The 23,887-nt window shown below is 50.2% G+C and overlaps 1 protein-coding gene across 1 annotated transcript in view; it reads right to left on the bottom strand.

The window, feature by feature from the left end:
• The window catches only part of NTSR1 (neurotensin receptor 1), a 59,769-nt gene extending 38,144 nt beyond the window's left edge, over nt 1-21,625 (bottom strand). The window contains exon 1 of the mRNA XM_062589504.1: nt 20,933-21,625. Within this exon, the coding sequence (XP_062445488.1) occupies nt 20,933-21,625 (693 nt within the window). The remainder of the gene's footprint in view (nt 1-20,932) is intronic.
• Nucleotides 21,626-23,887: the final 2,262 nt, after the last annotated feature.

The following is a 23,887-nucleotide window of genomic DNA, read 5'->3' as shown; positions in this document are numbered from 1 at the left end:
TGCTTTAAAAATGTAAGACCTGGCTCACTATCTGATACAGCTGAAACCTTGGCTTTGACTCAGTACAGTGAGACAGTGAAAGCTGTATGAGAGACATAACCAGAGATCTGTTTGAGAATTTAAAAGCTTTGTGCATTTAGGGATATATGACACGCTGTCCTAAAGTAATGAACAGTACAGAGATTGAGACTCAGGAAGACAAGATGTAAAAACAGCTGAAAAATGTTTTTAACCTATGAGGAGATATTAAAAATTGAAGCAGTCATAATCACCGTGCTTAATCGAAAGAACGAATCTTGTGCCCCTTGGACCCTGCTCGACCTTTATTACCACCTGTGAGTAGCTCCTTGCTATGGAAAATGTATGTTTGAGGCCTCTTAGAGAACAGAGCCTGCAATGCAAGCTGCAGCACATCATTGTGCTCTAAATTCTGGAGGTTCCCACTCCAAACCTGAGCAAAGCTCACAAGGTGAAGGCTGATGTAAAAGGATTCTGAGTTGTAAGCCTGAGTGCACAGTATTCTGCTCTTGCTTACGTATACCAAAATTACAGATAGCTTTTCTTCTTCAGAGAATGGCGAATTTGATGAAAGCTGAATTTTTGGAAGGAAACCAAAAGCTACTTGTGGATTCATGTTAAAATTCAATAAACAGTATTGACAAAAAAAAAGGGGGGGGGGGGGGAATGTTGAACTATTACAGTGTTTTCAAACAAACATTTTTCTTCTGTCTGGAAATGCTAACACATTTCAGTTCAACATATTTAAATGAAAAATCATGTCGAACTTCTGTTTTATTTCAGAATTGTCCTAAGCTAAAAAAGAAAAAGAAAAAGATGGGTTACAAGCCAAAAAGGAAGCAATGTTTCACCTCAGATCAAAGTAAATGTTTTATCTGCAAACAAGTGCAAAGACAGTGCTGTATGTCAACCCCAAATTAATTGCTTTGTTTTATTTCATCTCTGATAAATTACTTAATTCTTTTTTCTCAGAGTCATCCAAACAGATTTTCTTTCCTTTTAAAGTGAATTATTTCACTATGAAACCTTAAAACTCATTGTTCTCCCAAGTGAAGGAGAAACATCTCCAGCAGAAACAGAGGATGACGGAGAAATAATGGCTCCAGCCCATAAGCGTCAACACCAGGAATCCAGCTCTTGCTACAGGACTTCCAGTTGCAGTGCTTCACTTGTACATCCTCTTGTCTATACTCATTCTCACAATGGCAGAAGGACTATGCTGGCTTCCAGTTGTGGTGCTCAGGCAGCAGAGACTCTTAAGAGCCATTTCATTCAACTGCAGCAAGTACTGAACACGAATTAGGCCAACTGGAATGATCAACCTCTCCTAACAGCAGCACAGACACAGAACAAGCATCTAGCGAAAACCAGGCCTGAGATGAACCCCTCTGTGCCCCACGGCTATCTCTCTATTCTGTAGCAATGCTCTACTGTGCCATTTCATGAGAATTAGCCAGAAACATCTCCAAAAACACATCTGCACGAGTGACAGTTGACTCCCTGGTAATGACAGCTTTTGAGACAATTTTGACAGATGATTGTTTAACAAGAAGAGGCATTTTTCATGAAACGAATTATGTTGATGAAACAGGAGGACTTTTTAGCTATAGTACTTGGCTTTTCAGCTAAGCCCCTCTTGATGATTGGCAGTCCTACCAATATTACCCTGATTAACTAACTCTGGACTGTTCATATTCATGGCTAGAACTTTTTGGTTGGTGTACCATCAAAATCTAATCTACAAAATCAGATTGGCATCCACACAAACAAAAATATAGTCCTGTCTTTGGGTGGAAAGCCCACAACCAGATTTCAGAACTTCACTTGATATTGCAGGTGGATGTTGCAGGCCTTAATAGCCCCACACATTCAACCCCCTCTTGGTCTTGAAGCCTTCTTTCTAGGCAGCGTGTCATTGAGAGAGAACTACTCACTCTCTTCTTTTCCTAGAGCTTGCCCATCCAATGTCTTTCCAAGCTCCTAATATCAGACAGAAAGAAAGTCAAGATTTCTCCCAAGTGAAACTGGAGGTAATTTTGCCTTGTACCAGGCAGAGATTTGTTAGTCCCGGAGGTCGCAGTCTGCAGTAACAGATTGCGCCTGCCCTTGGACAGGCAGTCACAAGGTGAGCAGCCCAAATTCCTTTCCTACTTAGGTTCTTATCCAGCCTCCCCTCTCTGCTGCTTCTGATTTTTCATCTTTGGTCACACAAGTTCTGTTTTGGGCCTGGAATCAGATATTAAGAGCTGTTACAGTCATGGCACCAGTGAAGCCCCGCAGGGGCGGAGGATGCAGGTAGGAGCCTGTTCTGTGTCCGGAGGGAGCCTGGGCAGAGGCAGGTCTCCCCGTGTCTTCTCCAAGACCTCTCACAATAGCATTAACACACACAGCAATGATATAAATAAGCCAGATAATACAGTAATGGCTTATGCACCCCCTCTCTTCAAGCTTGTTGAGCAACTGTTGCCATTTTTGATGGATATTTCTCTTCAGGGAGCATCAAACTGTCATTTTCCTGGTATCCTCTGTGCTGGGATTAGTCATTCTTGACATGGGCATTTCTCAGCTAACAGATTAAGCTTCTCCTACCAGGCTCAAAATATTTGGATGTTGTCTTGCGATATTTACTGAATTGCTTGATAGTTGCTGTGCATTCACAGTCTCCTTGACTCTCAGAAAGAAGGGCCACCTCTGCAGCTCAGAGGCGATGACAGGGAGGTCAAGTGGGAATTGGCAAGCGTGGGTGAGCTACTGCCTTTCTCCCAGCTCATTTCTAGAGATGGAAGATGGAGTTACATCCAAAACAGGAGAAAAATCAGCAAATGTGAGCATAGCATTGACACCCAAAGGCTCACACAACCACTTTGAATTGCTGGGGCCAATGGTTTTTCTAGCAGACTTCATACTTTGCATAACAATTTCCTCTCTCCTTTTGGCTAGTAGAGGGATAGCTGATCATTCATTTAGACAGTGAAAGCACAAGAAATTTTGGAAAGAATGAAAAAAATGGTAACATTTTCCCTTTCCCTCAAATCTTGCCTAATTTGTTTTAAGGTTTTCTTAAAGACACAGAATTTTTGACAATACAGTCATTTTTCTGTGCAGGGAGTGGTAAAGCAGATTGTGTGAGACACAGAGGGAAGGGAGCTGACTTCCCTCATAAATAAGTCAATATGTTACTCCTGCTAGACTGGAAGTGGAATGACAGTTCTTCCAGCTGCTGATGTTCTACTTTCTGCGACCTTCGGTAAACTTAAGTTTGCTAAAAATACCCTACAAAAGCACACGTGATTCAGTGCTACAGGAACACCTGAACAAAGGGGAGATTCTAAATGATCAAATCTGGCTCCCCTCCTCAAAACCCAGTCGTGCTGAGCATTGCACCTCGCTTGGCAGGCGCCTCCTGTCTCTGTGCCAAGTTTTCTCTCGACCACCTCCGGCGGATGCTCGTGGCGTTCAGAGAGAGGGAAAGAGCAGCAGAGCCCAAGGCTGCTTGGGCTCCCCAGGGCGGGTCTGGATGAGCGCCGGCTTCACGCCGGCTGCTTTTGGAGCAAATCACGGCAGGCTGCCGAGCTGCGCGCGCTGCCAGCTGCGGTGCAGGGGAGGCTGGCGGGATGCCGGCGGCCGGCCCGTCCCTCCACGAGAACCGGCATTTCTGCGTGTGTCGTATCGCCCGCTCGTGGGGCAGCTGGCCACCAGCCAGGATTGCCAGCCGGGCTGCATTATTTATGGATGAGATTATTTCAGATTACGATTTTAGCAGGGATGCTTGCACATGGGCGTACTCTTGCTCTTCTCCCTCCCTTTGCCATGACACACAGAAGAGGCAGCCGCTTGGCAGTGATAAAACACGATGAAAGTAAAAGGCAATGGGAAGGGGTGCAAATTCCCTCTTAAATTATACCGGATTATATTCTCAAGTAGAGCTTTGTTTTGAAATATAAGTTCCCTCATGTCCCAAAATACAGCTCACATGCAACCAGCAATTGCCCCAAAAGCAAGCCGGGACACATCACCCTCCCTCCATGGGAACCCAGCGGAGCAAGCAAAACCGGTGCCATCAAGGCACAGGCTTTTTCTCCCTTCTTTTAGCAATTTGATGTCTGAGATACATAAGGGAAGAGAAAGCACTAATGCTGTGACAGTGATTAATTCTTATCTTCACCTAAGCAGAGCCTAAGTTACCAGTCAGCTGCTCTCTCTCTCTCTCTCTGTCCCCATCTCCTCCTTCCTTTTCTAAAATGCATACTAATATGAATGAAACAATAATGTTTTAATTAAATGGAAATGGAAAAGCTACAGGAGAATGATATTGTTCCAGCCATCTGAGGTTCCCAAGCCACGTGTAATTACTTTGACAGATAACACGCCAAAGGCAGAGCTAAACAGCACAGTTTCCACAACACTTTTTGGACCACTCCATGTCATTTCTCACTTACGGTGATATAAAACAGGAGCAACTAGTTTGGGAAATGACTTTCCTTCCACTGCAGCAAGGACAGCCTTCGTGGCAGCAGACCCAGCTCACACTCCTAGCCCCATTGCTCAGTTACCTGCCTTGAATTAAAAAAGAAAGTGCCAAAGTGCCAACCTAGAGGACGTTCACAAAATACTGCACAAAGGGAGCAATTCCCCTGCAGGCAATCAGGCAGCAAATAAATAAATAAATAAAATACAAGGAAGACTGGAGGCAAAGTGATGCATGAAATTTCTTGTAAATCTGAGGCGTTACTTTAGCTAAAAAAAGGTAATGAAAGACTGCTCTGGTCAGCTCTAGTCCTGACTAGTGCTTGCACCTAGAAGAGCTTGCAAGGCAAACAGGGAGCTGTGTGTCTGGCAGGGCGCAGGGCTCAGTCCCTTTGCAGCCAGGGCCATTACACCCGCAACGCCGCGTTTTGGAGAAGCGATGCCCAGGCCCGCGGCACGCCGAGGCTGCGGAGAGCCGGCGCGAGGAGAGTCCCAGCGAGCCACCCGCGCGCCCGGCTTAACAGCACAAAACTGGTGCCCGAATCACGGTGAAAAGCACGAACGTTCTCCTCTCCGAAAGGAAATTCACTGACTCTTTCTTGAGCCAAAAACAGAGGGAAAGGTTATGTAAGTCATTCCGCTTGAAAAATAAGCATTTCAAAGTTATCTAAACAGCACTAATAACGGGGAAATCGCTGTTTATTTGATCAGTCCGTTTCGGCTGTAGAATTGATAGCGGCGCTCCAGGCAAGCGTGTCTCATTTACCTTAAGACAACTCAAAGGCCAAACTTTAGCTACCCAACAGCTGGGAGAGGCTGCAGCGCTGGCGGGGCAGCGTCCCTGCTTTTCACCTCTTCGCTGCCGCCTTCTCGGGGTGGCAGAGAGGTCCTAGAAACTGGCCCATATCCGCCAACCGATGAGTTGTAAGCAGGAGGAAAAGCTGGAGTCATTTTGTGGGAAAGTCATGGCACAGGCTGGGTTTTTAGGGGCGACCCACGCACGTTTCATCACCGGCTCCCCCTGCTTTTACAACCCAATCTGTTTGGCGCAGCCAGATTTTTGACAAGTTGAAGTTCTAATTATTAATGAAAAGAGCCATGCTTATTTCCAGCTGCATTTCTTGCCTCCCTGGATAATAACTCTGCTTTCCTCAGCAGCCTTTGCGATTCATTCTTTGTGCCTGGACACAAAAAGCCTGTTTTTTCGGAGCTCGCTTATCTCCAACAAAACTTTAACAGAATATCAAACGAAGGGATGAAAACTCCATTGAACAATGGCTGTCGCAGGCTGGGAATTAATTCTTCAAGGCTTCTTCGGAGCTGGGTGCTGATAATAATTTTCAGGAAGCTCGCTCCGACACACGGCAAGCAATTTCCTTTCCACCAGCAGCCCAGGACCATGAACACAGCGTTTCACCTTTGACTGGTCGCCGCGTCTCTCTGCTACAGCCGTGTATCACATCTGGCCGTGCAGCACGGTCTCCCTTGCAGCTCGCGGCAGGCCCCTGGTTTGTGCCCACCGACTCAGCTGTGACGCCAGCACGGGCTAAAGGCGCCTTTGAAAGCCCCTAGGAGCTGCCGGCCGGCGGTGGGAGCGACGGGGCCAGCATCGACCTGCCACCGCAGCAAAGGGCATTCCTGCACCCGCTGCCGGGCCTTCAACAGCACCCATGCGGCCGGCGAACACCCAGGGCAATGAAAAATTTGTAGGACTGAAATAAAGGCAGGGAAACCTTACGCTAACTATGAAGCTATTCCTTTAGTGCAATGCCCGGGGCAGTCGAAAGGCCTCCCAGAGAGGAAAGAAACCCACGGCTGGAAAGGAATTAATGCTTAGAAAATTTTCAGCTGGGCTTCAGTTTTGTAGCAACAGTATCCACAGGGCACAAATCAAAATAATCTCTCCAGCAATCAATACACGTATCCTTAAAAGCAAGCTGCTCTCTGGGGTTGCTTAGCGAATGCTTTAGCCCGCGGCGCAAACCCATAGGGAAACCGAGGGGACTCAGCGCTGCCAGCGCAGCCCTCTGCCCCCCGCCTGCACCTTCGCAGCCCCCGGCGCCCGAGCAAACCCGCCAGCCGCAGCCAGCCACGTAAAACTGGGAAACAGGAAAAGCCCGGGAAATGACCCAAACGAATCCCTTATCCTGGGGTTAGGGAAAACTCATCCAAAACGTCCTTTGCTGAATTTCGAGGCATAGCTTGGACTTACAGCATCCAGTGAGAACGATTCCTGTCTCTTCCGGGGAAAAAATGCTCTTATACAGGGTCGGCATCACCGAAACAGTCGGCATAAAACTTGGAGGCAAAGACACAGGCGGAGCAGCACGCGCAGATGCGAGGAAGTCGGTCCGTCTGCAGGCATACGGCTTTTATGCAAAGCTGCAGCTGCAGCTGTAGAGTTTGAGTTAAATCGTTGCTTTAATAGAAGCCCAGTTCTGCCTTACGGGCACAAAGACCTCTTCTATCACCACCCAGCAGGAGGTTCATGAAGCTGTCATTCCTTGCCCCATCTCTGCCCCAGTCTCTTGGCTTCTCCTTTTCACAGGCTGCCTGTGGGTTTTTTATCGCTTTTATTTTCTCTTCTTTTTTTTTTTTTTTTTTATTTGAAACTGAGTAAATTACTTTTTTCCCCTAAATAGTTGGCGAACATAACAAAGTTTTCCATCACCACATGGTGAAGAAACCAACAGTCTTTGAATCAGGAAATACAGAAACATTATTTGAACCTGCTTTCCGTGCAGGAGCAGGGAGACCTTATCTCAAAAAGAGCAGAGCGGGCCCCCGAAGGCACTTAAAAGCAAATTTTTTTCAGGGCAATAACTAAGGGATGGAATTTAGCGCAGGAGTGTGTGTTATGAGCTCACCTCAGAGCGTGCCCTGCAATTTGCCCTTTCCCCATCATATTTGTTTCAAAATAATCTAGATACGAGCCTGCTTTGTTTTCTACCATAATACCGCTCTACGTACAGCAGCCTGTCCTGAGACGCCTCCACGGATGAGAGGAGGAGAAAGGAAGCAAGGAGAAAGGTGCTGTTCATTAACCTGAAACATCTCCGGCGTCGCCTCCCGGGGACACGCGCGCTCCCCGGGGAGTCACGTCCCTACCCCTCCCGGCGAAACTCAGACCAGGGTGAGCGACAGAGGGGGCAGGGAAGGGACGGAGCTGGAAATCGGTAAGCTGCTCAGCGTGTCATTCTCGGAATAAATAGCTCCTGGCATGCCTTGTCCTCCTGCTCTCTCCCTGGAGGAGCCCAGCGAGGGCGAATCCTGCTCCTGCTCCCAGAGGAGCGGAGCAGCACCCTCTGCTCCAGCCCAGCCCCCCCTTCGAAAGCCTCAGCAGCGCTTGTAGCCCCAAACGCTCGGCTCGCTTGCAGCGCCTCCCTCAGCTGCCAGCCTCCCCCTAATCCGTGCCCCTTCCGAGGGCGGTTTTAAAGAGCAGGTTTCTAAAGGATTGGGCCAAGGCGAGCGCTGCAAAATGCAGCCCCATTGGCAAAACCGTGGGATGCACCGGGGGGACCCACCGGGTCTGGGGGGAGCACCCTGTCGGGGAGGGCACAGGCACCGGTTCGTAGCTGGAAGCTGAGCTTAGGCAGCAGGGTGCTGGGAGCTGAGGCTGGTTTTGTGTTTTATTGTTATTGCTTCTCTGCCTTAGCCCCTTTCAAAAATCCCATTTATTTTAATAACGGTGTTTTCGCTTTCACTGAAACCACTACCTGGAGACACACTGTCAACGAGACCCTCGTACTCTGGCTTGGCGATGAACTGAGGGGAAAATGCATCCGTAATAGAGCTCTTGTTGGAAAATCCTCCAAGCTTTTTGCTGCTCCCGGACGGAGCTTGTATAGCGGTGAGCTAGCCGATCTAAGAGGTTGCTTTCATTTTCTTCGACTCTCAGAAGAATGGCTACTGCTGCTGCCTGGTGCTCTTGGATATTACCTTCAAATGAAACTCCTTTCTCACTGTGCAGTGTGCTAAAGAATAAATGATACTTGCTGGGCTCCAGGATGCTATCAGCAGGCCACGCAGTTTTTCTGCCCATGCTGCTGCTGTACTGCCCTTTCCCTGTTCAAGCTGGGCTGGTTATTCACTGCCCGTTCCCGGTGCCACCCTTGGGCCTTGGGAGGTCTCCGCGTTGCATGGCAATCGCTTGGCAGTGGAGTCCCCTCTTGGAGGAAAGGGGGGGGCTGAGGTCTCCCTTCCCCTCTGCAAGCAACGAGCATAGTCCTGCGTTTGCGACCGATGCTCGTCGGATGAGCCAGGCTCCTCCATGCTCCGAGATCTGTGGGAGAAGAGTGCTTCTAAGAGGGTGACACGCTGCCCGCGGCAGGGCTGGTGTCTGGGCAGCGCCACGGGGGGCCAGTGGCATCACTCGAGTGTTTCGTTAGACTGTGAGGTCCTCGGCACCATCCTTTAACGTTGCCCATGCAAGACCAAGCATGCAGGGCCCGTTCAGGCAGCGCCGAGCCCTCACGCCGAGCAGCAGCAGCCCACAGCCCTGCCACTGTTAATTCTGCATATCTTCCCTAAAACAGCCCCCTGCAAGGCCAATTTTTGGTCACTCCAACCAAGCAGGCTCTGCGTGGAAGGGTGGCTTTGGGTTGCTCCTTGCTGGGATGTACAGCGAGCAGGGCAGGCTTGTATCCGCAGGCACTTCCCGGGGTTTTGCCACACAAATGGTGGTGCCCACGCAGGGCGGCACATTGCCCTCCCAGCGCCCGGCACGGCCGTACTCAGCACCCCGGGGTGCGGTTGCACGCCCCACGCTCCCCGCTCTGCGGGAAGCAGCCACGGCTTAGGCAGGATGTTCGACTTTCCAGAAGGATGAGAAAGACAGAGAAGAACCCAGACAGAAGATCAGACATGAAGCTATTAATAAAGTTCCTAACGAGGTGCGGAGCATTGCACCTGACAAATTCATCCATGACTATATAAGGGGATAAAGCAGCTCCAGATAATTGCGGGGCATGAGAATATGTTCAGTGTCATCTGAAACTTGGCGAGATTAATTCTCCTGACAGCTTGTTTAAAATGGAAGTGGGCTATATAATTAAAAGAAATAAAACCCACACAGATGGCATATTCCGTGATCAGCGGAGTTTACCTTTCACGTTCCTTATTAAACGCGGTGCTGGGAGGGGGCTGGGCTTGAACGGACTGGTCTGTTCCCCTGGGTTGTTCCTGCACGGCCTCGTGCAAATTCCAGCATTTTTGTTAGCCAGTGCAAACATCTCACCAGGCTGCGTTCATTTGTGCAGATGCTCGTCTGCTGCCGTGGCGCAGGGTCTGCACCCTCCTGGGTCCCAGCCCTCTTTTCTCTCTTGCTTATTTGGATGCCAACAGTTCCTGAAGGTTCTCCGTGCCTTGGGCCCTTTCCTTCCACTGAGGAGCCAGGAGCAGCATTTCCAGCCCTGCTTTTTGCAAAATGGCAGTCTGAGATTGAGATTCCTTGAAATTATTAGCACTTTTCTGCGAAGCACTAAGCACAAATCAATGCCGGATAAACAGAAGTAAAAGAAAAGCCAGGCTGTTAATCTTCGTAATGTGCCTCTCAGTGGTGATTTCTCTTGAATGTTATTTGCATTAAATATGATACCAAGTGCCAGCTACACAGTTATAAATAAATTAAAGGCCATATTTAAGTCAGACACTGTCCCACTGTTGACTGCAGACTCGGCTGTGAGAGCCGTTAGTGGCGGACTGCTCAGGCTCAGACAGCTCCCTAACCTGCTGCAGAAAAAGGTAGTGGCAAGTTCCACTGCTTGCACCCTGGCAAACTGCTTTCGGTGCAGTTAAACCTCTTACCAGGGTTTATGGCGTAGACCAAACTCCAGCAGTGCCGGCTGCGTTGAGAACACTGCGCGGCTTGGCGAGAGGGGAAGGTAGGTTTGCTGGGGGTAGCATTCAGCAAATACCTCGGGTGGATTTTGTTTTTCATTTGAAATATAAGTATCTTCTTTTAAACAACATGGTCAGTCTTGTTCTTCCAGCAAAAATTTTAAAAAGCTTGTGCTAAATTACACTGCAATGAATCCTTTGGGTATTTTAAGTAGGTAACTGAAGAACGCTGCTGCTGGTCTCAGCATGTATGAAGTGATAGATGGGTTTGAGTGACTAGAAGCCAAATCAGAGGGGAAAGCTTCGAATACTGCAATTAAAATCCCTAGTGCAAATGCAGGTTCTTCCAGTACCGTTACTGTCATGATGAAAGTCTTTTCTGGGGGAAGAACTGTGGGGCTGAGGTGTCCTCTGTCCTTCTGCTAGGACTTGGGTGAGGCTGACAGCAGAGGAGGACGAGGATGAGGACGAGGGCAGGTCATGCAACACAAAGTGCCGCATTTCCGCCAGCCTGGTTTCAGCAGGAGCATTTGGCAGCAGGGATCCTGGCTTCGCGCCGGGGAAGTAGGAGCGCAGCGGCCCACCGAACGGCTCCCTCCCCGCAAACCTTGCCCCCCTCGCGCACTCCTGGCCGCAGCAGCACTGCTGCCAGCACTGTGATTTTGGGGTCAGAGAGCTTGCAAACTACTAAGAAACGGGAATTTTACTAGCCCCCGTGGTTCAGTGTCCGGCAGGGCCAGCGGGAGAGGCCACCGCTTCATTTTGGGCTGGGAATAGTGCCAGGTGGCAAGGATCGTCTGTAGGAGTAAGAGAGAAAGATTTGGGGGTTGTGGGGTTTTGCTTCCGAGAGGAGAAGAGCTGCCGAGGACCGACTCCACCGCCAGGAACGGCCAGGGTGTCCCGGCAGGGAGCTGCTCGGCAGGATGGCAGTGAAACCTCCCTCCGCCCTGGGGCATCAGACCACAAAGATCTGGATGAAGGCACACGATCAATGCAATGTCACATCGCATCGCTGTGCCCTACTGACTGCCTAGCCGTGCCCGGCGCGCTAATCCAGCTCGAAAGCCCTGAGCAGCTTTCAGAGCCTGCTAGCTTATTTTTAACCAACGTGCTACAAAAGCGTAAAAGCCAGGCCTTTCGCTTCCCTCTCTCCCTCCCCTCGCTCTGTGGATTTTCTTCATGAAAATCGTGCAGGTAGGAGGAAATGCTTGTGCCTCCTCCTGCCTTGCTGAGGGTAGGAGCGAAGAAAATTCAACCAGACTTTCAAAAAAAAAAAAAAAAAAAAAAAAATCATATTCCAAAGGGGTGAGTGAAGTTATCAGTTCCTTTCTTTATTGCTACTTCTTCCCAGTATCTTCCTCTGCCTCAGCTCTTCTGCCACTCTCAGAGCCTTAAATATTAATGAATTTGTTTCCCAACACGACGTGGTCTCAGGGCTGGGCCAAGGCCATGGACCAGCACATGCCCTGCCCCTCTGTGCTCTTGCACTGCAATAGGCTTTCTGACCACATTCCAGGCTTTCCCTCTCCTCTTCCAGGGAATTCTCCTTTCTCCTGCTCTCCTGAGCCTTGCGGGAAGGCAGGGAAAGCTCCTGCGAGCTGCCAGACCGGTGCAAAGGAGGCAAGCCCAAGCCTGAGCTTCTCCCTTGGGTTGGTAACCGCAGATTATCGAGGGTTCAGGGCGTTATGCACCACTCAGTTGTTGTATCTTGAGGTCAAGTATCTAGTATCCGAACCGGTATTTCCCTTTCCTCCCACGGTACTTTACATGGCAAATGGGTATGATAACGGCTATGAGACCATGGCTGACTGTGATGGAAAAGGGAACTTTGGGCTTGGGGAAGGGAAGATCATTCCTGTGAGTTTCTCTTGTGAAGGAAGTGAGTGAATTAAAACGTATGAATCGTCCCTGTGAGAGTAAAATCTAAGGTATTTGCAGGAGGAATCAATAGCAGGATGCAAACAATGAGCTAAACTTTGCCAGTGGCTGTGGGAGTTGCATTTTTATAAGATGGTTTTGAAAAATTAATAGAGCAGTGGACAAAAGCAAGTGAATTTTAAATAGGTATCAAGCATACTCAAATACTTAAGGACTTATTAAACAAGTTCTCTGAGTGAACAAGAAGATAGAGTCCTGCGAAGTGCTGAGATTACACTAATTTTGTTGAGCATCGCAGACCTGCATTGCTCTCGATTATGTTACGGTTAATAGGATAAGGCGTTGTAACGATTGCATTAACTCGCTCCTTGGAGTCCTGATAAAGCACAGGGGTCTGCTGGGCTGGACACCGTCCTGCAGCGAAGTGTTAGAGCTGACGGGCAGCAGGTCTCTCCTCCACCGACAGGTTGGTAGACACACTCCTTCAAGGTGAAATGAGGGGGCTGTGAGTTTTTGGCCCCCAAAGAAATAGTGCCTGGAAAACTGACAGTATTTTAACACGGGAAAGTTCCTAACGCAGCCAGTGTCTGCGGGAAGGGGGATGTTCGCGGGCCCTGTGCTGACCTGTCCCCTCCAGGAATGCATGTCCGAGTGCTGCGCCGGACTGTAATCTCTCTTGGGGTCATTCAGCGAGGAGGAAGGCAGGCAAGGATGAAACCAGGTATACCCCGAGCTAGTGAAGGCCCTCAAATAGCTTTCAAGATCCCAGGGGTCTCGTGCTGAGTGTAGCATGTGCTAAAAGACTGTTTCATAATCATCTCATTCATTTTAAAGCAGACGCTGGAATAGAAGAGCTCTCTGAAGGAGGAACTAATCTCTTGAAGGTAAATCATTTGCTTCAACAGTGCAGCCTGGTTCTAGCAGCAATGGCCCTATATTTATTCTTTATTATCTAGAGGCAGTAGTAGTTGGCAGGAATGTACCCGAGGGTATTTGCAAAGACAAGGGAAAACATTGCTGAAATCAGATATATGCCCAGTCCTGTCTAGGCTGCCTGCTCCTCTCCTATATTTTTAAGAAATCCACTTGGCAAAGAGCCAACGGGAAGGTTTTCTAAGGGAGATTTACTGCACAGGGCTCAGCGCCTGGGGAGACGTAAATCCGCAGGCTGGGTGTAAGTGCTGGGAGGGGAGCGCGGGGATGCTCACAGCCGGGGCAGCTCCCCGGCCGCTCGGCAGCGGCCACCTTTTCCCGCAGATCCCGCAACGTAGCCAGCGTAACACTGCTGAGCTCCTTCTATCACTCTAATGCCTCGCTGACTTGCAGATACCGAAAATGCTACTCAGTGTACGCATAGCTTTCTTCCAGAGAGGTACTTCTGGCTTTTTCATGAGCACTTTGTATAAAACAGACATTTTTTCCCCTTCGAGGTGCTAAAGATATTGTGAAAGTTTATATTTTTCTCTTCTATTTTTCATTTCCACTAGGAAAAACTCATCTCTGAGGTTTAGGTCTTCAGCTGGTGATCGTCTCTAGTATCGGAGAATTTAAAAGCTTCAATGAAACTTCATCAAACTTTAAAAAAATAGTTCAACTGAAAAAGAACATGTGCATCCTTTTTTTTTTTTTTTTCCTATTGGAGAAATAAGCTCCTAGGAAGCTGTGGTGCACTTTCAGCACTGAGAATTACTGAAGTGAAAAAGCCACAGGAGATGAGGAGCAAATCGCACATCCCTGAAGCACCTGCCAGTGCCTGGCTCTTCCATCCCACCAGACACACTCCTCTCCCGAGGAAATGATAGTTGCTCCGAGGCTATGCCAAACCCTCAAAATGTCCCTCAAACATCCCTCAAAATCCTCCAGCCTGGGAGAAGCGTTGGATCTGAGAATGTGGTGCGAGAGCAGCCGGTGCCGCTGCGCCCGGCGCCGCTGCCGTATCGTGGGCAGCGAGGCGGAGGCGATGCTGGGCGCACGCGAGGGGCTTTGCCCGCGGGAGGCAGGGCTTTCCCTTGGCCAGCCCTGCCGGACGTGGGTCCCTCCTGCGCCCCGGAAAGCTCAGGCTTTCCAATCCACCTTTCCCGACTCCTCCAGACCAAGGATGTTGATGTCCCCTTGTGGGTGAGACTCAGAGTGTGAAGATATTGAAAGCATCTCAAGCTTCATAAGATGTGTTTTATACAGTAGTGTCATACAGGAAAGAAACAAAGTAGATTGTGAATATAATACCAAGATAACACTAGGGATAAAGTTTCACCTGTTTAATACGAGGGGAGGGAAGGAAGTCAATCTTTGGGCTGGTCGTTTTGGCATCTGAAGGTATCTGCTTTGGGATTACACAGCACAACACTGATTTTTATGCCCTGTTAGCTCTGGATGCAGACACACTCCTGGTCTCACCAATTTCTGCCACCATTTCATACTCCCGGTCTGCACCATCCCAGCACACGGCAGCGCTCCTGCCCGCCTGTGCCCTGTACCCCCATCCCACCACCCGCCACGGGCTCACCTCCTGGCACTGACCCCCCACCACGGGCCGTGAACGGAGGCCACGACGCCACGACACGGAACGGGCCGAGGAGGACACAAAGGAGGGTCTGGGGGGTGGAGAGACTTTCTGCATCTCCTACTTGAGAAGAAAAAAAAAACAATAATCAATTTAACTCATTTTGCACCCATTCCCATTGGTATAAACCCGGAGGTGACACCACGAGGTGCCCCAGCATGGTCTCCCCTCGGGGACGCGCTGTAGCATGTCCCAGCCACCCTACGTGTCCTGCCTCCGTGACGCTGCCCCTCGGCCACGCGTCGGGCCTGGGGCAGGGGAAACAGCAGCGTTTCTGAACGTCAGGAAGCAGAAGTGCCATCTGTGCATCTCGAGCAGATGCTACGCGGCGACTGTAGCAAAAGCCTTCGAGGGGAAGGAAGGGGGGCGGGAGGGAGAGGACAATTAAATAGCTGTTTTAAATGATCTGGAAGAAGATTAAAGCCAACTGCAGGTTTATTTCCTCTGCGAGGAGGAACCATGAGATTACCTTCATCTCTTCTGCCTTTACAAACTGCTGTCAAGAGAAAAACTAAGAGAAAATAAGAACTAAATTGATCGGCCCCACTTCCTTGTTCTTTTACTCCTGCCAGCTGACATCTTGAGAAAGGGGAGGGAGAGGAAAAAGAAATCAAGGGAATTAAAATCAATTGGAAGGGAAAAAAATTATATAAGAACTGGCAAAACACAGCATGGCCAAGTGGTTACGTAAAGCAATGAAAACAAGAGCTTATTTAATTTAGCTCTACTATACAGCTGACCATAGTGTAAATGGGCTGGATTAGTGGGGATGGGCAAACACCACGTGTGTGTTGGCGAGGAGGTGCTGCATGGTCGCAGCGATGGGGAAAGGCGATATTTGCACGTTTGTCCCTCCAGCCGGGATGTTTTGCTTGCTGGAGCAGGTGGCTCCCAGCTGGGTGTGCTACCGGTGGGGTGGCCACTGTCCCAGGGCCCCTTCCCCAGCACGATGCCCAGCCCGTGGTCCCCGCCGCTCTACAGAGCACGACGCATCTTCCATGGGTGGTGCTTTAGCATGTACTCTCCAGCCAAACTCATGAACCCAGGCCTGGCTGCATTTCACCTAAATGAAGGTAAATTGAGGTGCCTGAACTGAGAGCACAGCGGCCTACGGCTGCCTGCGTAGGCAGCTCTCTGGAGATGCTCGTGCCACCTCTGAGGGGCAGCAGCTCCATTTCTCTGCCAACCTGCGGAGCTGGCACTGCTGCCAGGAGCACTGTGAAGCAGCAAGATGCCTTTAATCAGACACAGTTCTACCACAAAGTACTAATTTTTCATGCTGTTACATCGCTTTCTTCATGTAAAGGGGTTAACTGTGACCAAGCTTAGACTTCTCTGTTGAGTAGAGACCCTATGTGTGTAGCAAAAATAATATTATCAGCCAGGCTCAAGGGGTAAGATTATTACTGCTTTACTGGGATGAGGCTTAAGAAAGAGTTTGCAATATCACGCAAGGAATTAATAACTTTATGGGCCTCTCAGACAGATGGAAATTGCATAGATGTCTTTGAAAGAGGGATGAAGAGGGTCAGTGTAGCATTTGGGTCAGGCAACAGCTGCCATGAAAAAAAGATTTCACTAACAAGAAGGGATCGATCCACCAGGCAGATGGACTTGCAGGCCACAGTGTTTTAATGAATGTGCTGAGAGTCTGGGACTTCACTTTGGGTCTCATAGCTTGAGCTTCTGGTCCTTTTCTGAAGTTCCTCTTTTGACATGAGACTGTTCCTCACACTCCTTTGAAGGCCCCACGAGAAGGAATGCAAGGAGGAATAGAATAGAGAACCTTCTCTGGCACCCTGTTGTTTCATGTGCTCAGTTATTTACTTTATAACATCTGAACGAAGAACAGATGTTGTAAAACATAAGAAACGAGGGACCTGGACAGGTTCACAGACTGCAGCCACACAAGGACGGGCTGATACAGAGCGCAACTGCATTGAAACAGCCGCCCAGCAAAACCTCTGAGGAGGTCCGGAGAACTTCCCAATCTGCTTCCCAAGAAGCTGGCATATCAGAGAAGCGGGAAGAGCTTATAAGTCAACCTCCACCTCTCTGCAATCTCTCCTGCCACTTTTCCAGCTTGTGTTCTTCCCATGCAGCTCAGCACTGCCCGGACACTTGTAGTTGGTGGAGTTGTGACAGTCTACAGAGGCTCAGGGCCTGTTGCTGTGTGTGTTTTAATGAACGGAATCATACCAGCTGCCCTTGCAGATAAACAAAACATTAGCATGTGCCAGATACTGTCTCTCCAGATGCTGGTCGCTCTCCTGTGCATTATGGGGGAGCAGAGAGCTGCCCGGCCCAGTCTTCCCTCCCTTGCACATATGCCCACTAATCCAGGCTTAATTAAAATCCTGAGGATCTAGTACAGGTCTAGGAGTTGTATGACACTCTGCTATGTGCTGCGACTGATAGTCCACCAGTGTCACAGCTATTTCTTTAAACTTCCCCCTTTTCCTCAGTTCCACTAGGGACCTCACCAGAAAAGGGGTAGAAAGGTAATAAGGAAAGAAGTAATAAGGGAAATGGTATTTGCGCAGCCATCTGGCCTTTAAAATTAAGACTCCCTCAAAAATCAGGACTGAGAGCGTGTATGGTGCTCACGGCAAGCACGGCAGCTCCCGGCGGGACCTGGCACCGGGCGCGCTCCTGTGCCGGGGTCGGTCCCGTCGCCAGCTGCAACACCGGGAAGCAGCCAAAACCACAGGCGCTGACCTGCGAACAAGCAGAGCAAACATCTTCTCCTTGGAGCTCTTCTATCTGTTCTTGCCACAATGAGTAGCTTTTAAAAACTACTCCAACTGAAGTGGCATGAAAACATTAATTTACTTTTGTGGAAATGGCTTTGAGAGGCGCTTAATTTATATGAAAAGAAAAACCCTGAAATTGGCTGCAGTAGGAAGACTGCCAGTTAAAGTGTTAACCAGACCTAAATAACACAGCTATAATGGCCTTGGTCTGTTATCAGATCCCAGATCAATGCCAAAATTCAAACCAGGCATCCTTGACTGACAGAAGTAACGGGGAAGCTTGGCAATGAAGAACAGAATCACACAGCGGTTGAGGTTGGAATGGACCTCTGGAGATCATCTTGTCCAACCCCCTGCTCAAGCAGGGTCCCCTACAGCAAGTTGCACAGATCGTGTCCAGGCAGGTTCTGAACGTCTCCAGAGAAGGAGACTCCACAACCTCTCCGGGCAACCCGTTCCCGTGCTCTGTCACCCTCGCACAATAGAGAATAAGTTAGATCCACGAACTGATTGTAAACAGCCGTGAGGATGGTGAAAAAGCTACGGAATAGTCTAGTTTTAAAAAGTTAAAGATCACAGGCCCCAGAGATCTCACACCTTCACGGCACGGGGCGGCGTGCTCAAAGCCCTGCCTCACCGACCGCTCAAAGAGCCGCGCAGCGACACCCCGCTCCCGATTCTCCCCATTGCTCCCCATGCTCTTCCTGATTATCAGTACACAATGCACGGAGTAATATATAATTACTAGAAAAATATCAGTAATTATTTTCTACAGTTGCTGTTTGAGTAGCACAAGTTAAGAAATACGAGCAGAAGCGAAACACGCCGCATGCGGTTTGGATAGCTACTCCTTTTTCTTTTCATAAAGCAACCTGTTTGCTCACACATCTGGTTTCTCTCAGGAAGACCCGTTAAAACCTAAATATTTAAAGGAATTTTTCCAGGAAAGAGGTCTTAAACTAGTATAGTCAAATATTCATCCTGAGGAACTCATTCCAGTGCAGAGAGGAGCATTATCCCACGATTATCCGAGCAGAGCCACTCAGTGTAACTCAGAGTGGCTCCGAGCCTATAAACGGTTGCAATTGCTCTCGCTTCGAGACTTGCTTTCTATCAGTCAACAAACAAAACCTCCTGGAAAACTAACAGATTCCAAAAAACTCCCAGTGCGCTATAGACAATTTACCAAACAGGAAATATGTTGAGTGATTTATTACCAGTGATTTGCCAGCTTTAGCAAATGTGTCGTTGCTCTGTTTCATTTAAAGATGGCAAATGAACACAGAGGGATGTAAAGACATGCTCTAAAACAGTTTGAATCCACTGCAAAAGCCCAGGGCTCAGGATTTCCTAGCTCCAAGACCTTTATGCATCAGGCTCTCCTGCATTACCACGGTCCTTTCTTTCTCTTCCAGGTCTTCCATTATTTCTCTCTATTTTTTTTTAAGCTGAACAACTCAGTGCTTAGGATGGGCAAATGCCTGATCACACACCGTGCAACACTTTCCATTAATGCACTTCAAACCTGACTTGCAGCTGCTTTGCTTATTCACTCTGGAGCCTTCCCTGGACCAGGGACCTGCTTCACTTTGCAAAAAAGAAATGAACTGGAGCCACTAAACCAGCTGCCTCTGTTAGCAAGCGCACATTTGGGGTAGGTCCCCCCGAGAAGGACAGGAACAGTGCTTTTTTCCAACAGCTGCCAAGGCCCCCTTCTCAGCTATGAAGTTCCTCCTCCTTTTTACTTATAAATTAGTTCTCAAGCGGAATGAAAAAAAAGAAAGAACAAAAAAACCCAGCGGCACTTGAGGTAAAGCACACAAGAGAACTTCACACCCGCTGCATTAATGTCTGTCTGCTTACTCGGATAACAGGATAAGGTATATACCGAATAACAGTGATGCGGTGAAATATGCTCAGAATTGTTTAAATGTAATCTCAGAAGCTGCAGCTGGGAAATAATCTTTTCTCTTTAGCCCTAACTTATTAACACCAAGCACCAGTTTAATCCTAAAAGGAAGATGATTGGAAATAATGCATTTCAGCCACATTGTTCTCAAATTAGATGGCTCATGTCTCCACAGAGAGCAGGGAATTTGGGTTAAGTACACTGGGCTGGCACTGACAAAAGCTACAAAGCACCTACAGGAAAAATATAGCCTCCATGCTCTCAAGAGGAAAGTTAGGCATCAAGACAAAAATCAGAGCGGTTTCGGTTTGCTGGAGTGATATACCTGAAACTTGGAGAGACGCATCTAAACATCTAAAGGCTCTGACATTAAATCTAACTGCATCTCTCCTCACCCACTTCCCGTGGAAGATACAATTCTGATTTGCTTCCATTTAGGTTCCTCCCTCTAACTGTGGGCACATTTCAAAGGATTTAGCACGCATGCAGCTTTGCAGCTTTAAATTCTAACCGGCTGGTGATTAAACCCACCTAAAATTCATGTTTGAAATAAAAGATTGAAAAGCTCTCGCGTGTGAGCCTGGCAGCAGAGGAGCTGTGCACGTTGGTGCCTTGCTCCTTCCAGTTCTTTTGCATTTTTCAAGCCTGATGCTCCAGTAAACAAATGCCCCAGATCCCCTGAGCCCTGCGCGGCGGCGATGGTGCCAATGCCGAAATCTGCAATCCCTTCCACGTGCAGGAGCGTGAGACAAGCAGGTGCTTGGAGACCCCCAAAGCTTTTCCGGAGTTGGAGGGGGAGCTGATAGTTAAACCAGCTGCAGATCCCCCCCCAGCAGCAAAAATACTGGCTCCTAGCTTTGGAAAAACAGTTCTTTTGGGATGCCTGTGTTGCAGTCCATGCCTTAAACTTTCTGGAATTAGGATCTGTTACTACACAGAGGAAATGGGCTACGAATCAACCAAAGAAACTGTGTGTGGGGGGGTTGTTTTCCCTGATCATGCTGGCCCCTCTCCAGCAAGAGGAAAGGAGGCAGAGAAGATGCAGAGAAAGGGTGGAGATTTGGGGGTTTCTGGTGATGAACTGCCACTTTGGGGGAGAGCCCCAACACCCTCGGGGCAGCCAGGGGAGCCCCAGCCCCAGGGCAGAGCCGGGGTCCTGGCACCCGGGGTCTGCATTAGGGGGGCTCCAGGTTTGGGACAGCTTTAGACCCCCCAGCCCAGACGGGGGGGGGGGGAGGCAGAGGTGCTGCGGACGGTCTGCAGCCGGGTTTAGCCCCATGCAGGCTCCCAGCCTGGTGCCAGGCAGCAGCGGGGGGTTTCGAGCCCGGAGCCAAGCCCCCCGTGGACCCCACTGTCACCAGCGCCACCAGACGCCCCATCGGGGCTGTTGGGACCTCCCCCCACCCTTTCCAGTGCCATTCCTCTGCCTCCCTGCAGCTCCCTGCCTGCCCCGAGCCGGTACCGCAAAGTTTGTGGCTCCCCGCACCCGATCGCCCGGGACCTCACCTGGATGACCGTCTTCAGTGTGGAGGCATCCACGATGGTGGTGCAGATGAGGGAGTCGGGCTTCTGGTCCTTGCCATAGATTTCCCCCATGGTGAAGATCATGGGGATGGCGAGGAGGAAGGAGGCGATCCAGATGCAGCTGATGAACTTCTTGGTGCGGCTGCGGGACATGATGCTCTTGGCTTTGAAAGGGTGGCAGATGGCCATGTAGCGCTCCACGCTGAGGCTGGCAATGTTGAGCGCCGTGGCGTAGGTGCAGGCATCCCGAAGGAAGTAGTAGCCCTTGCAGACGGCATTCCCGAAAGCCCAGGGGTGGTGGACCCAGATGAAGTTGTAGAGCTCGATGGGCATGCAGAGGAGGAAGATGAGGAGATCGGAGAAGGCGAGGCTGGCCAGGTGGTAGTGCACGGTGCTCTGCAGGTTCTGCAGCGACTTCTTGCGCACCAGCGTGTACGCCGTGATGGAGTTGCCCACGGTGCCCACCAAGAAGAGAGCCAAGTAGATGACCGTCACCATGACTTTGGAATAGATGTCGGTGTTGACGTCCAGGTCCTCCTCGTCGGGCCCTTTGGGGAGCAGCTCGGAGCGGTTGGAGGCGTTGCCGGCCGGCAAGGCATAGCCCGTGGGGTGCAGGCGGAGGGGGCCGCCCGGCGCTGCCCCCGGCCCGGCCGGGGCCGTGGCGTTCAGGTGCATCCCCCTGCCCGAGCCGCAGCCCCGAGCCGCCGCCGCAGCCCGCCGGCGCTGCCCGGGGCCCGGCGCCGGGCTGGCTCCGCGGCTGCGCCCCGAGGTGCCGCTAACCCCCGACGTGGAAACTTGGCTCGCTTTAATGCGTCGGGGAGGAGGCGCCTGCAGCTCTCGGGCTGCCTCTGTGTGCGTGTGCGCGCGTGTGTGTGTGTGTGTGAGAGAGAGAGACAGACAGACAGAGACAGAGAGAGCCGCGCACGCACCCGCACCCGCACCCGCACCGGAGCAGCCTCGCAGCGCTCAGCTGCGGTGAGCCGGCAGCTCGGGCGCTCTCCTCCCTGCAGCTGCCCGGCGCCCGCATGTGCTCTGGCAGGGCAGGATCCTCCGTGCACGCACACACACTCACACTCACACACACACACACACACACTCCCCCCACCCCCCCGCACGGCAGCGCAGGGAGGCGCCGCACCGCTCCCCCCCCCCCGCCCCGGGGCTTTCCCGGCGCTGGGAGCAGAAGGCTTCCCGGGAGGTCCCCCCCTGCCCCCCGGGGACCCCCCACCCCGAGCAGATGCAGGCCGAGCAGGGGACTCCCCCGCCGGGAGCTGGGGATGTGGGGGGGGGGGGGGGCAGCGCACCCAGCAGTGCTGCCCCCACTCTGGGCAGAGGGGAGGCACCAGGGATGCTCCATCACCCCAGGGGCACCCCCGCAGCCCCCAAGCACCCGCCCTGCTGCTGCTGCTTCTGCAGCCAGAAATGCAAAGGAGGCAAAGACACACCTAAAAAGAGCTGCCTCTGCCCCTGGTCTGCCTGGTGCCCCCGCAGCCCCATGGCACTGTGGTGACAGCAATGAGCTGCCTTGCTTTGCTTCCAGCAGTGGCTTTTCCCCCACCCCAAACTCTCAAATCTGGGGATTTAAGGTCCTCTCCAAGCAGCTCTGTGGCAGGCACTGGTGTGCAGAGGGGGGCTGAGCAGAGTGCCATGGCAATGCTGAGGGGGACAGGGAATCCCCCCAGGGATGGGCACCCAAAGTCTGCGGTAGGGATCCCCCCTCTCAGACCAGGGACACTGCACAAGCCACCCTGCAAAACCCGTTAGCTGACTGTTCATTCACTCATCTTCATGACAAAGGTCTTTACAAATGCATGGAAGAAATCTGGTAAAATCACTTCCAAGGAACCACTGATTTGGCCAAAGACCCATAACTGGTCATTTTTTTCATTAGTAAACACTGGTATCTGGTCCCCGCAGCCTGTGGGCCCGCCGAGTGTACTGAGGTCCTACAGACCACGTAACTATTTGATGCAAGTACGTATCTAGTCCTGGAGTCAATCACATCATCTCTGCTTGCAGACTGTGAACTTTCCACAGCTGCCTGCCAAGAGTCAATATACCCCTCAACTTTCCTCCTATTACCTTCAGCAGATAGGATCCCCATGGAAGGCTAAACAAAATCAGATTTATTTAGTCTTATTTAGTCATAGAAATATGGAGAGAAATATTTTCTAGCACTCATCCCACACTAGTTTAAGAGTGACTAATAATCTCTCAGCACCAATGTTCCTTTCGTTTAAAAGCTTATGTTATGAAATTTCCATTACCGGAGATTGGTTCGTCAGGGCTCGTGTTCCCAGCTGGTCTCAGCAGTTGTTTCTGTTTCTTGGATGGGTTCTCTAGATGAATCAAGAATATTTATCCCAAGGAAGGAAAGTGGGACATGAAGCAAGTGGCTGGTCCCACTGACTGACCAAGGTCTGAAGGAGTGACCATGGCTGAGACGGGAGCTCTTCTCCATTGGTATTCCCAGAAACAAGATGCCCATCTGCTGGTTTTATTTTAAAAGTATGAGTGTGTATACATTTATACCAATAGCTATCTCTAGAAATGCACTGCTCTGGACTTGCGTTGTCTCATGTTTCTGTGCACAGCCAGTGCAAACACAATTGATTACAAGGGAAATATTAAATCTCCGGCTCTGTCCTAGCAGCTGCTCCCAAGTGCTCAATGTACCCTCCGCTTTCCCTTCACATCAAGTATTGGTAGGCAGTATCAACAGATATAGTCAAAAAAATAACACTAATTACACACTGAAATATCAGCTACCTGGAGCTAATGTGACTGTTAATTTAAAATCAACACTTTAATAGGCTGGTACAGCTGGTATTTATTGCAACATAGCTCCTTTTGTAAAACTACTTTGGAAGTGGACCTATCCATAAGGAAAAGGCTGGGTGCTCTGATCAATAAATGCCTCAGCAGGAGGCTTCTAAG

Source organism: Rhea pennata, chromosome 16 (genome assembly GCF_028389875.1).
Source record: "Rhea pennata isolate bPtePen1 chromosome 16, bPtePen1.pri, whole genome shotgun sequence".
Taxonomy (NCBI): domain Eukaryota; kingdom Metazoa; phylum Chordata; class Aves; order Rheiformes; family Rheidae; genus Rhea; species Rhea pennata.
The sequence above is the reverse complement of the archived record's forward strand: the minus strand, read 5'-3'. Positions and strand labels throughout refer to the sequence as shown.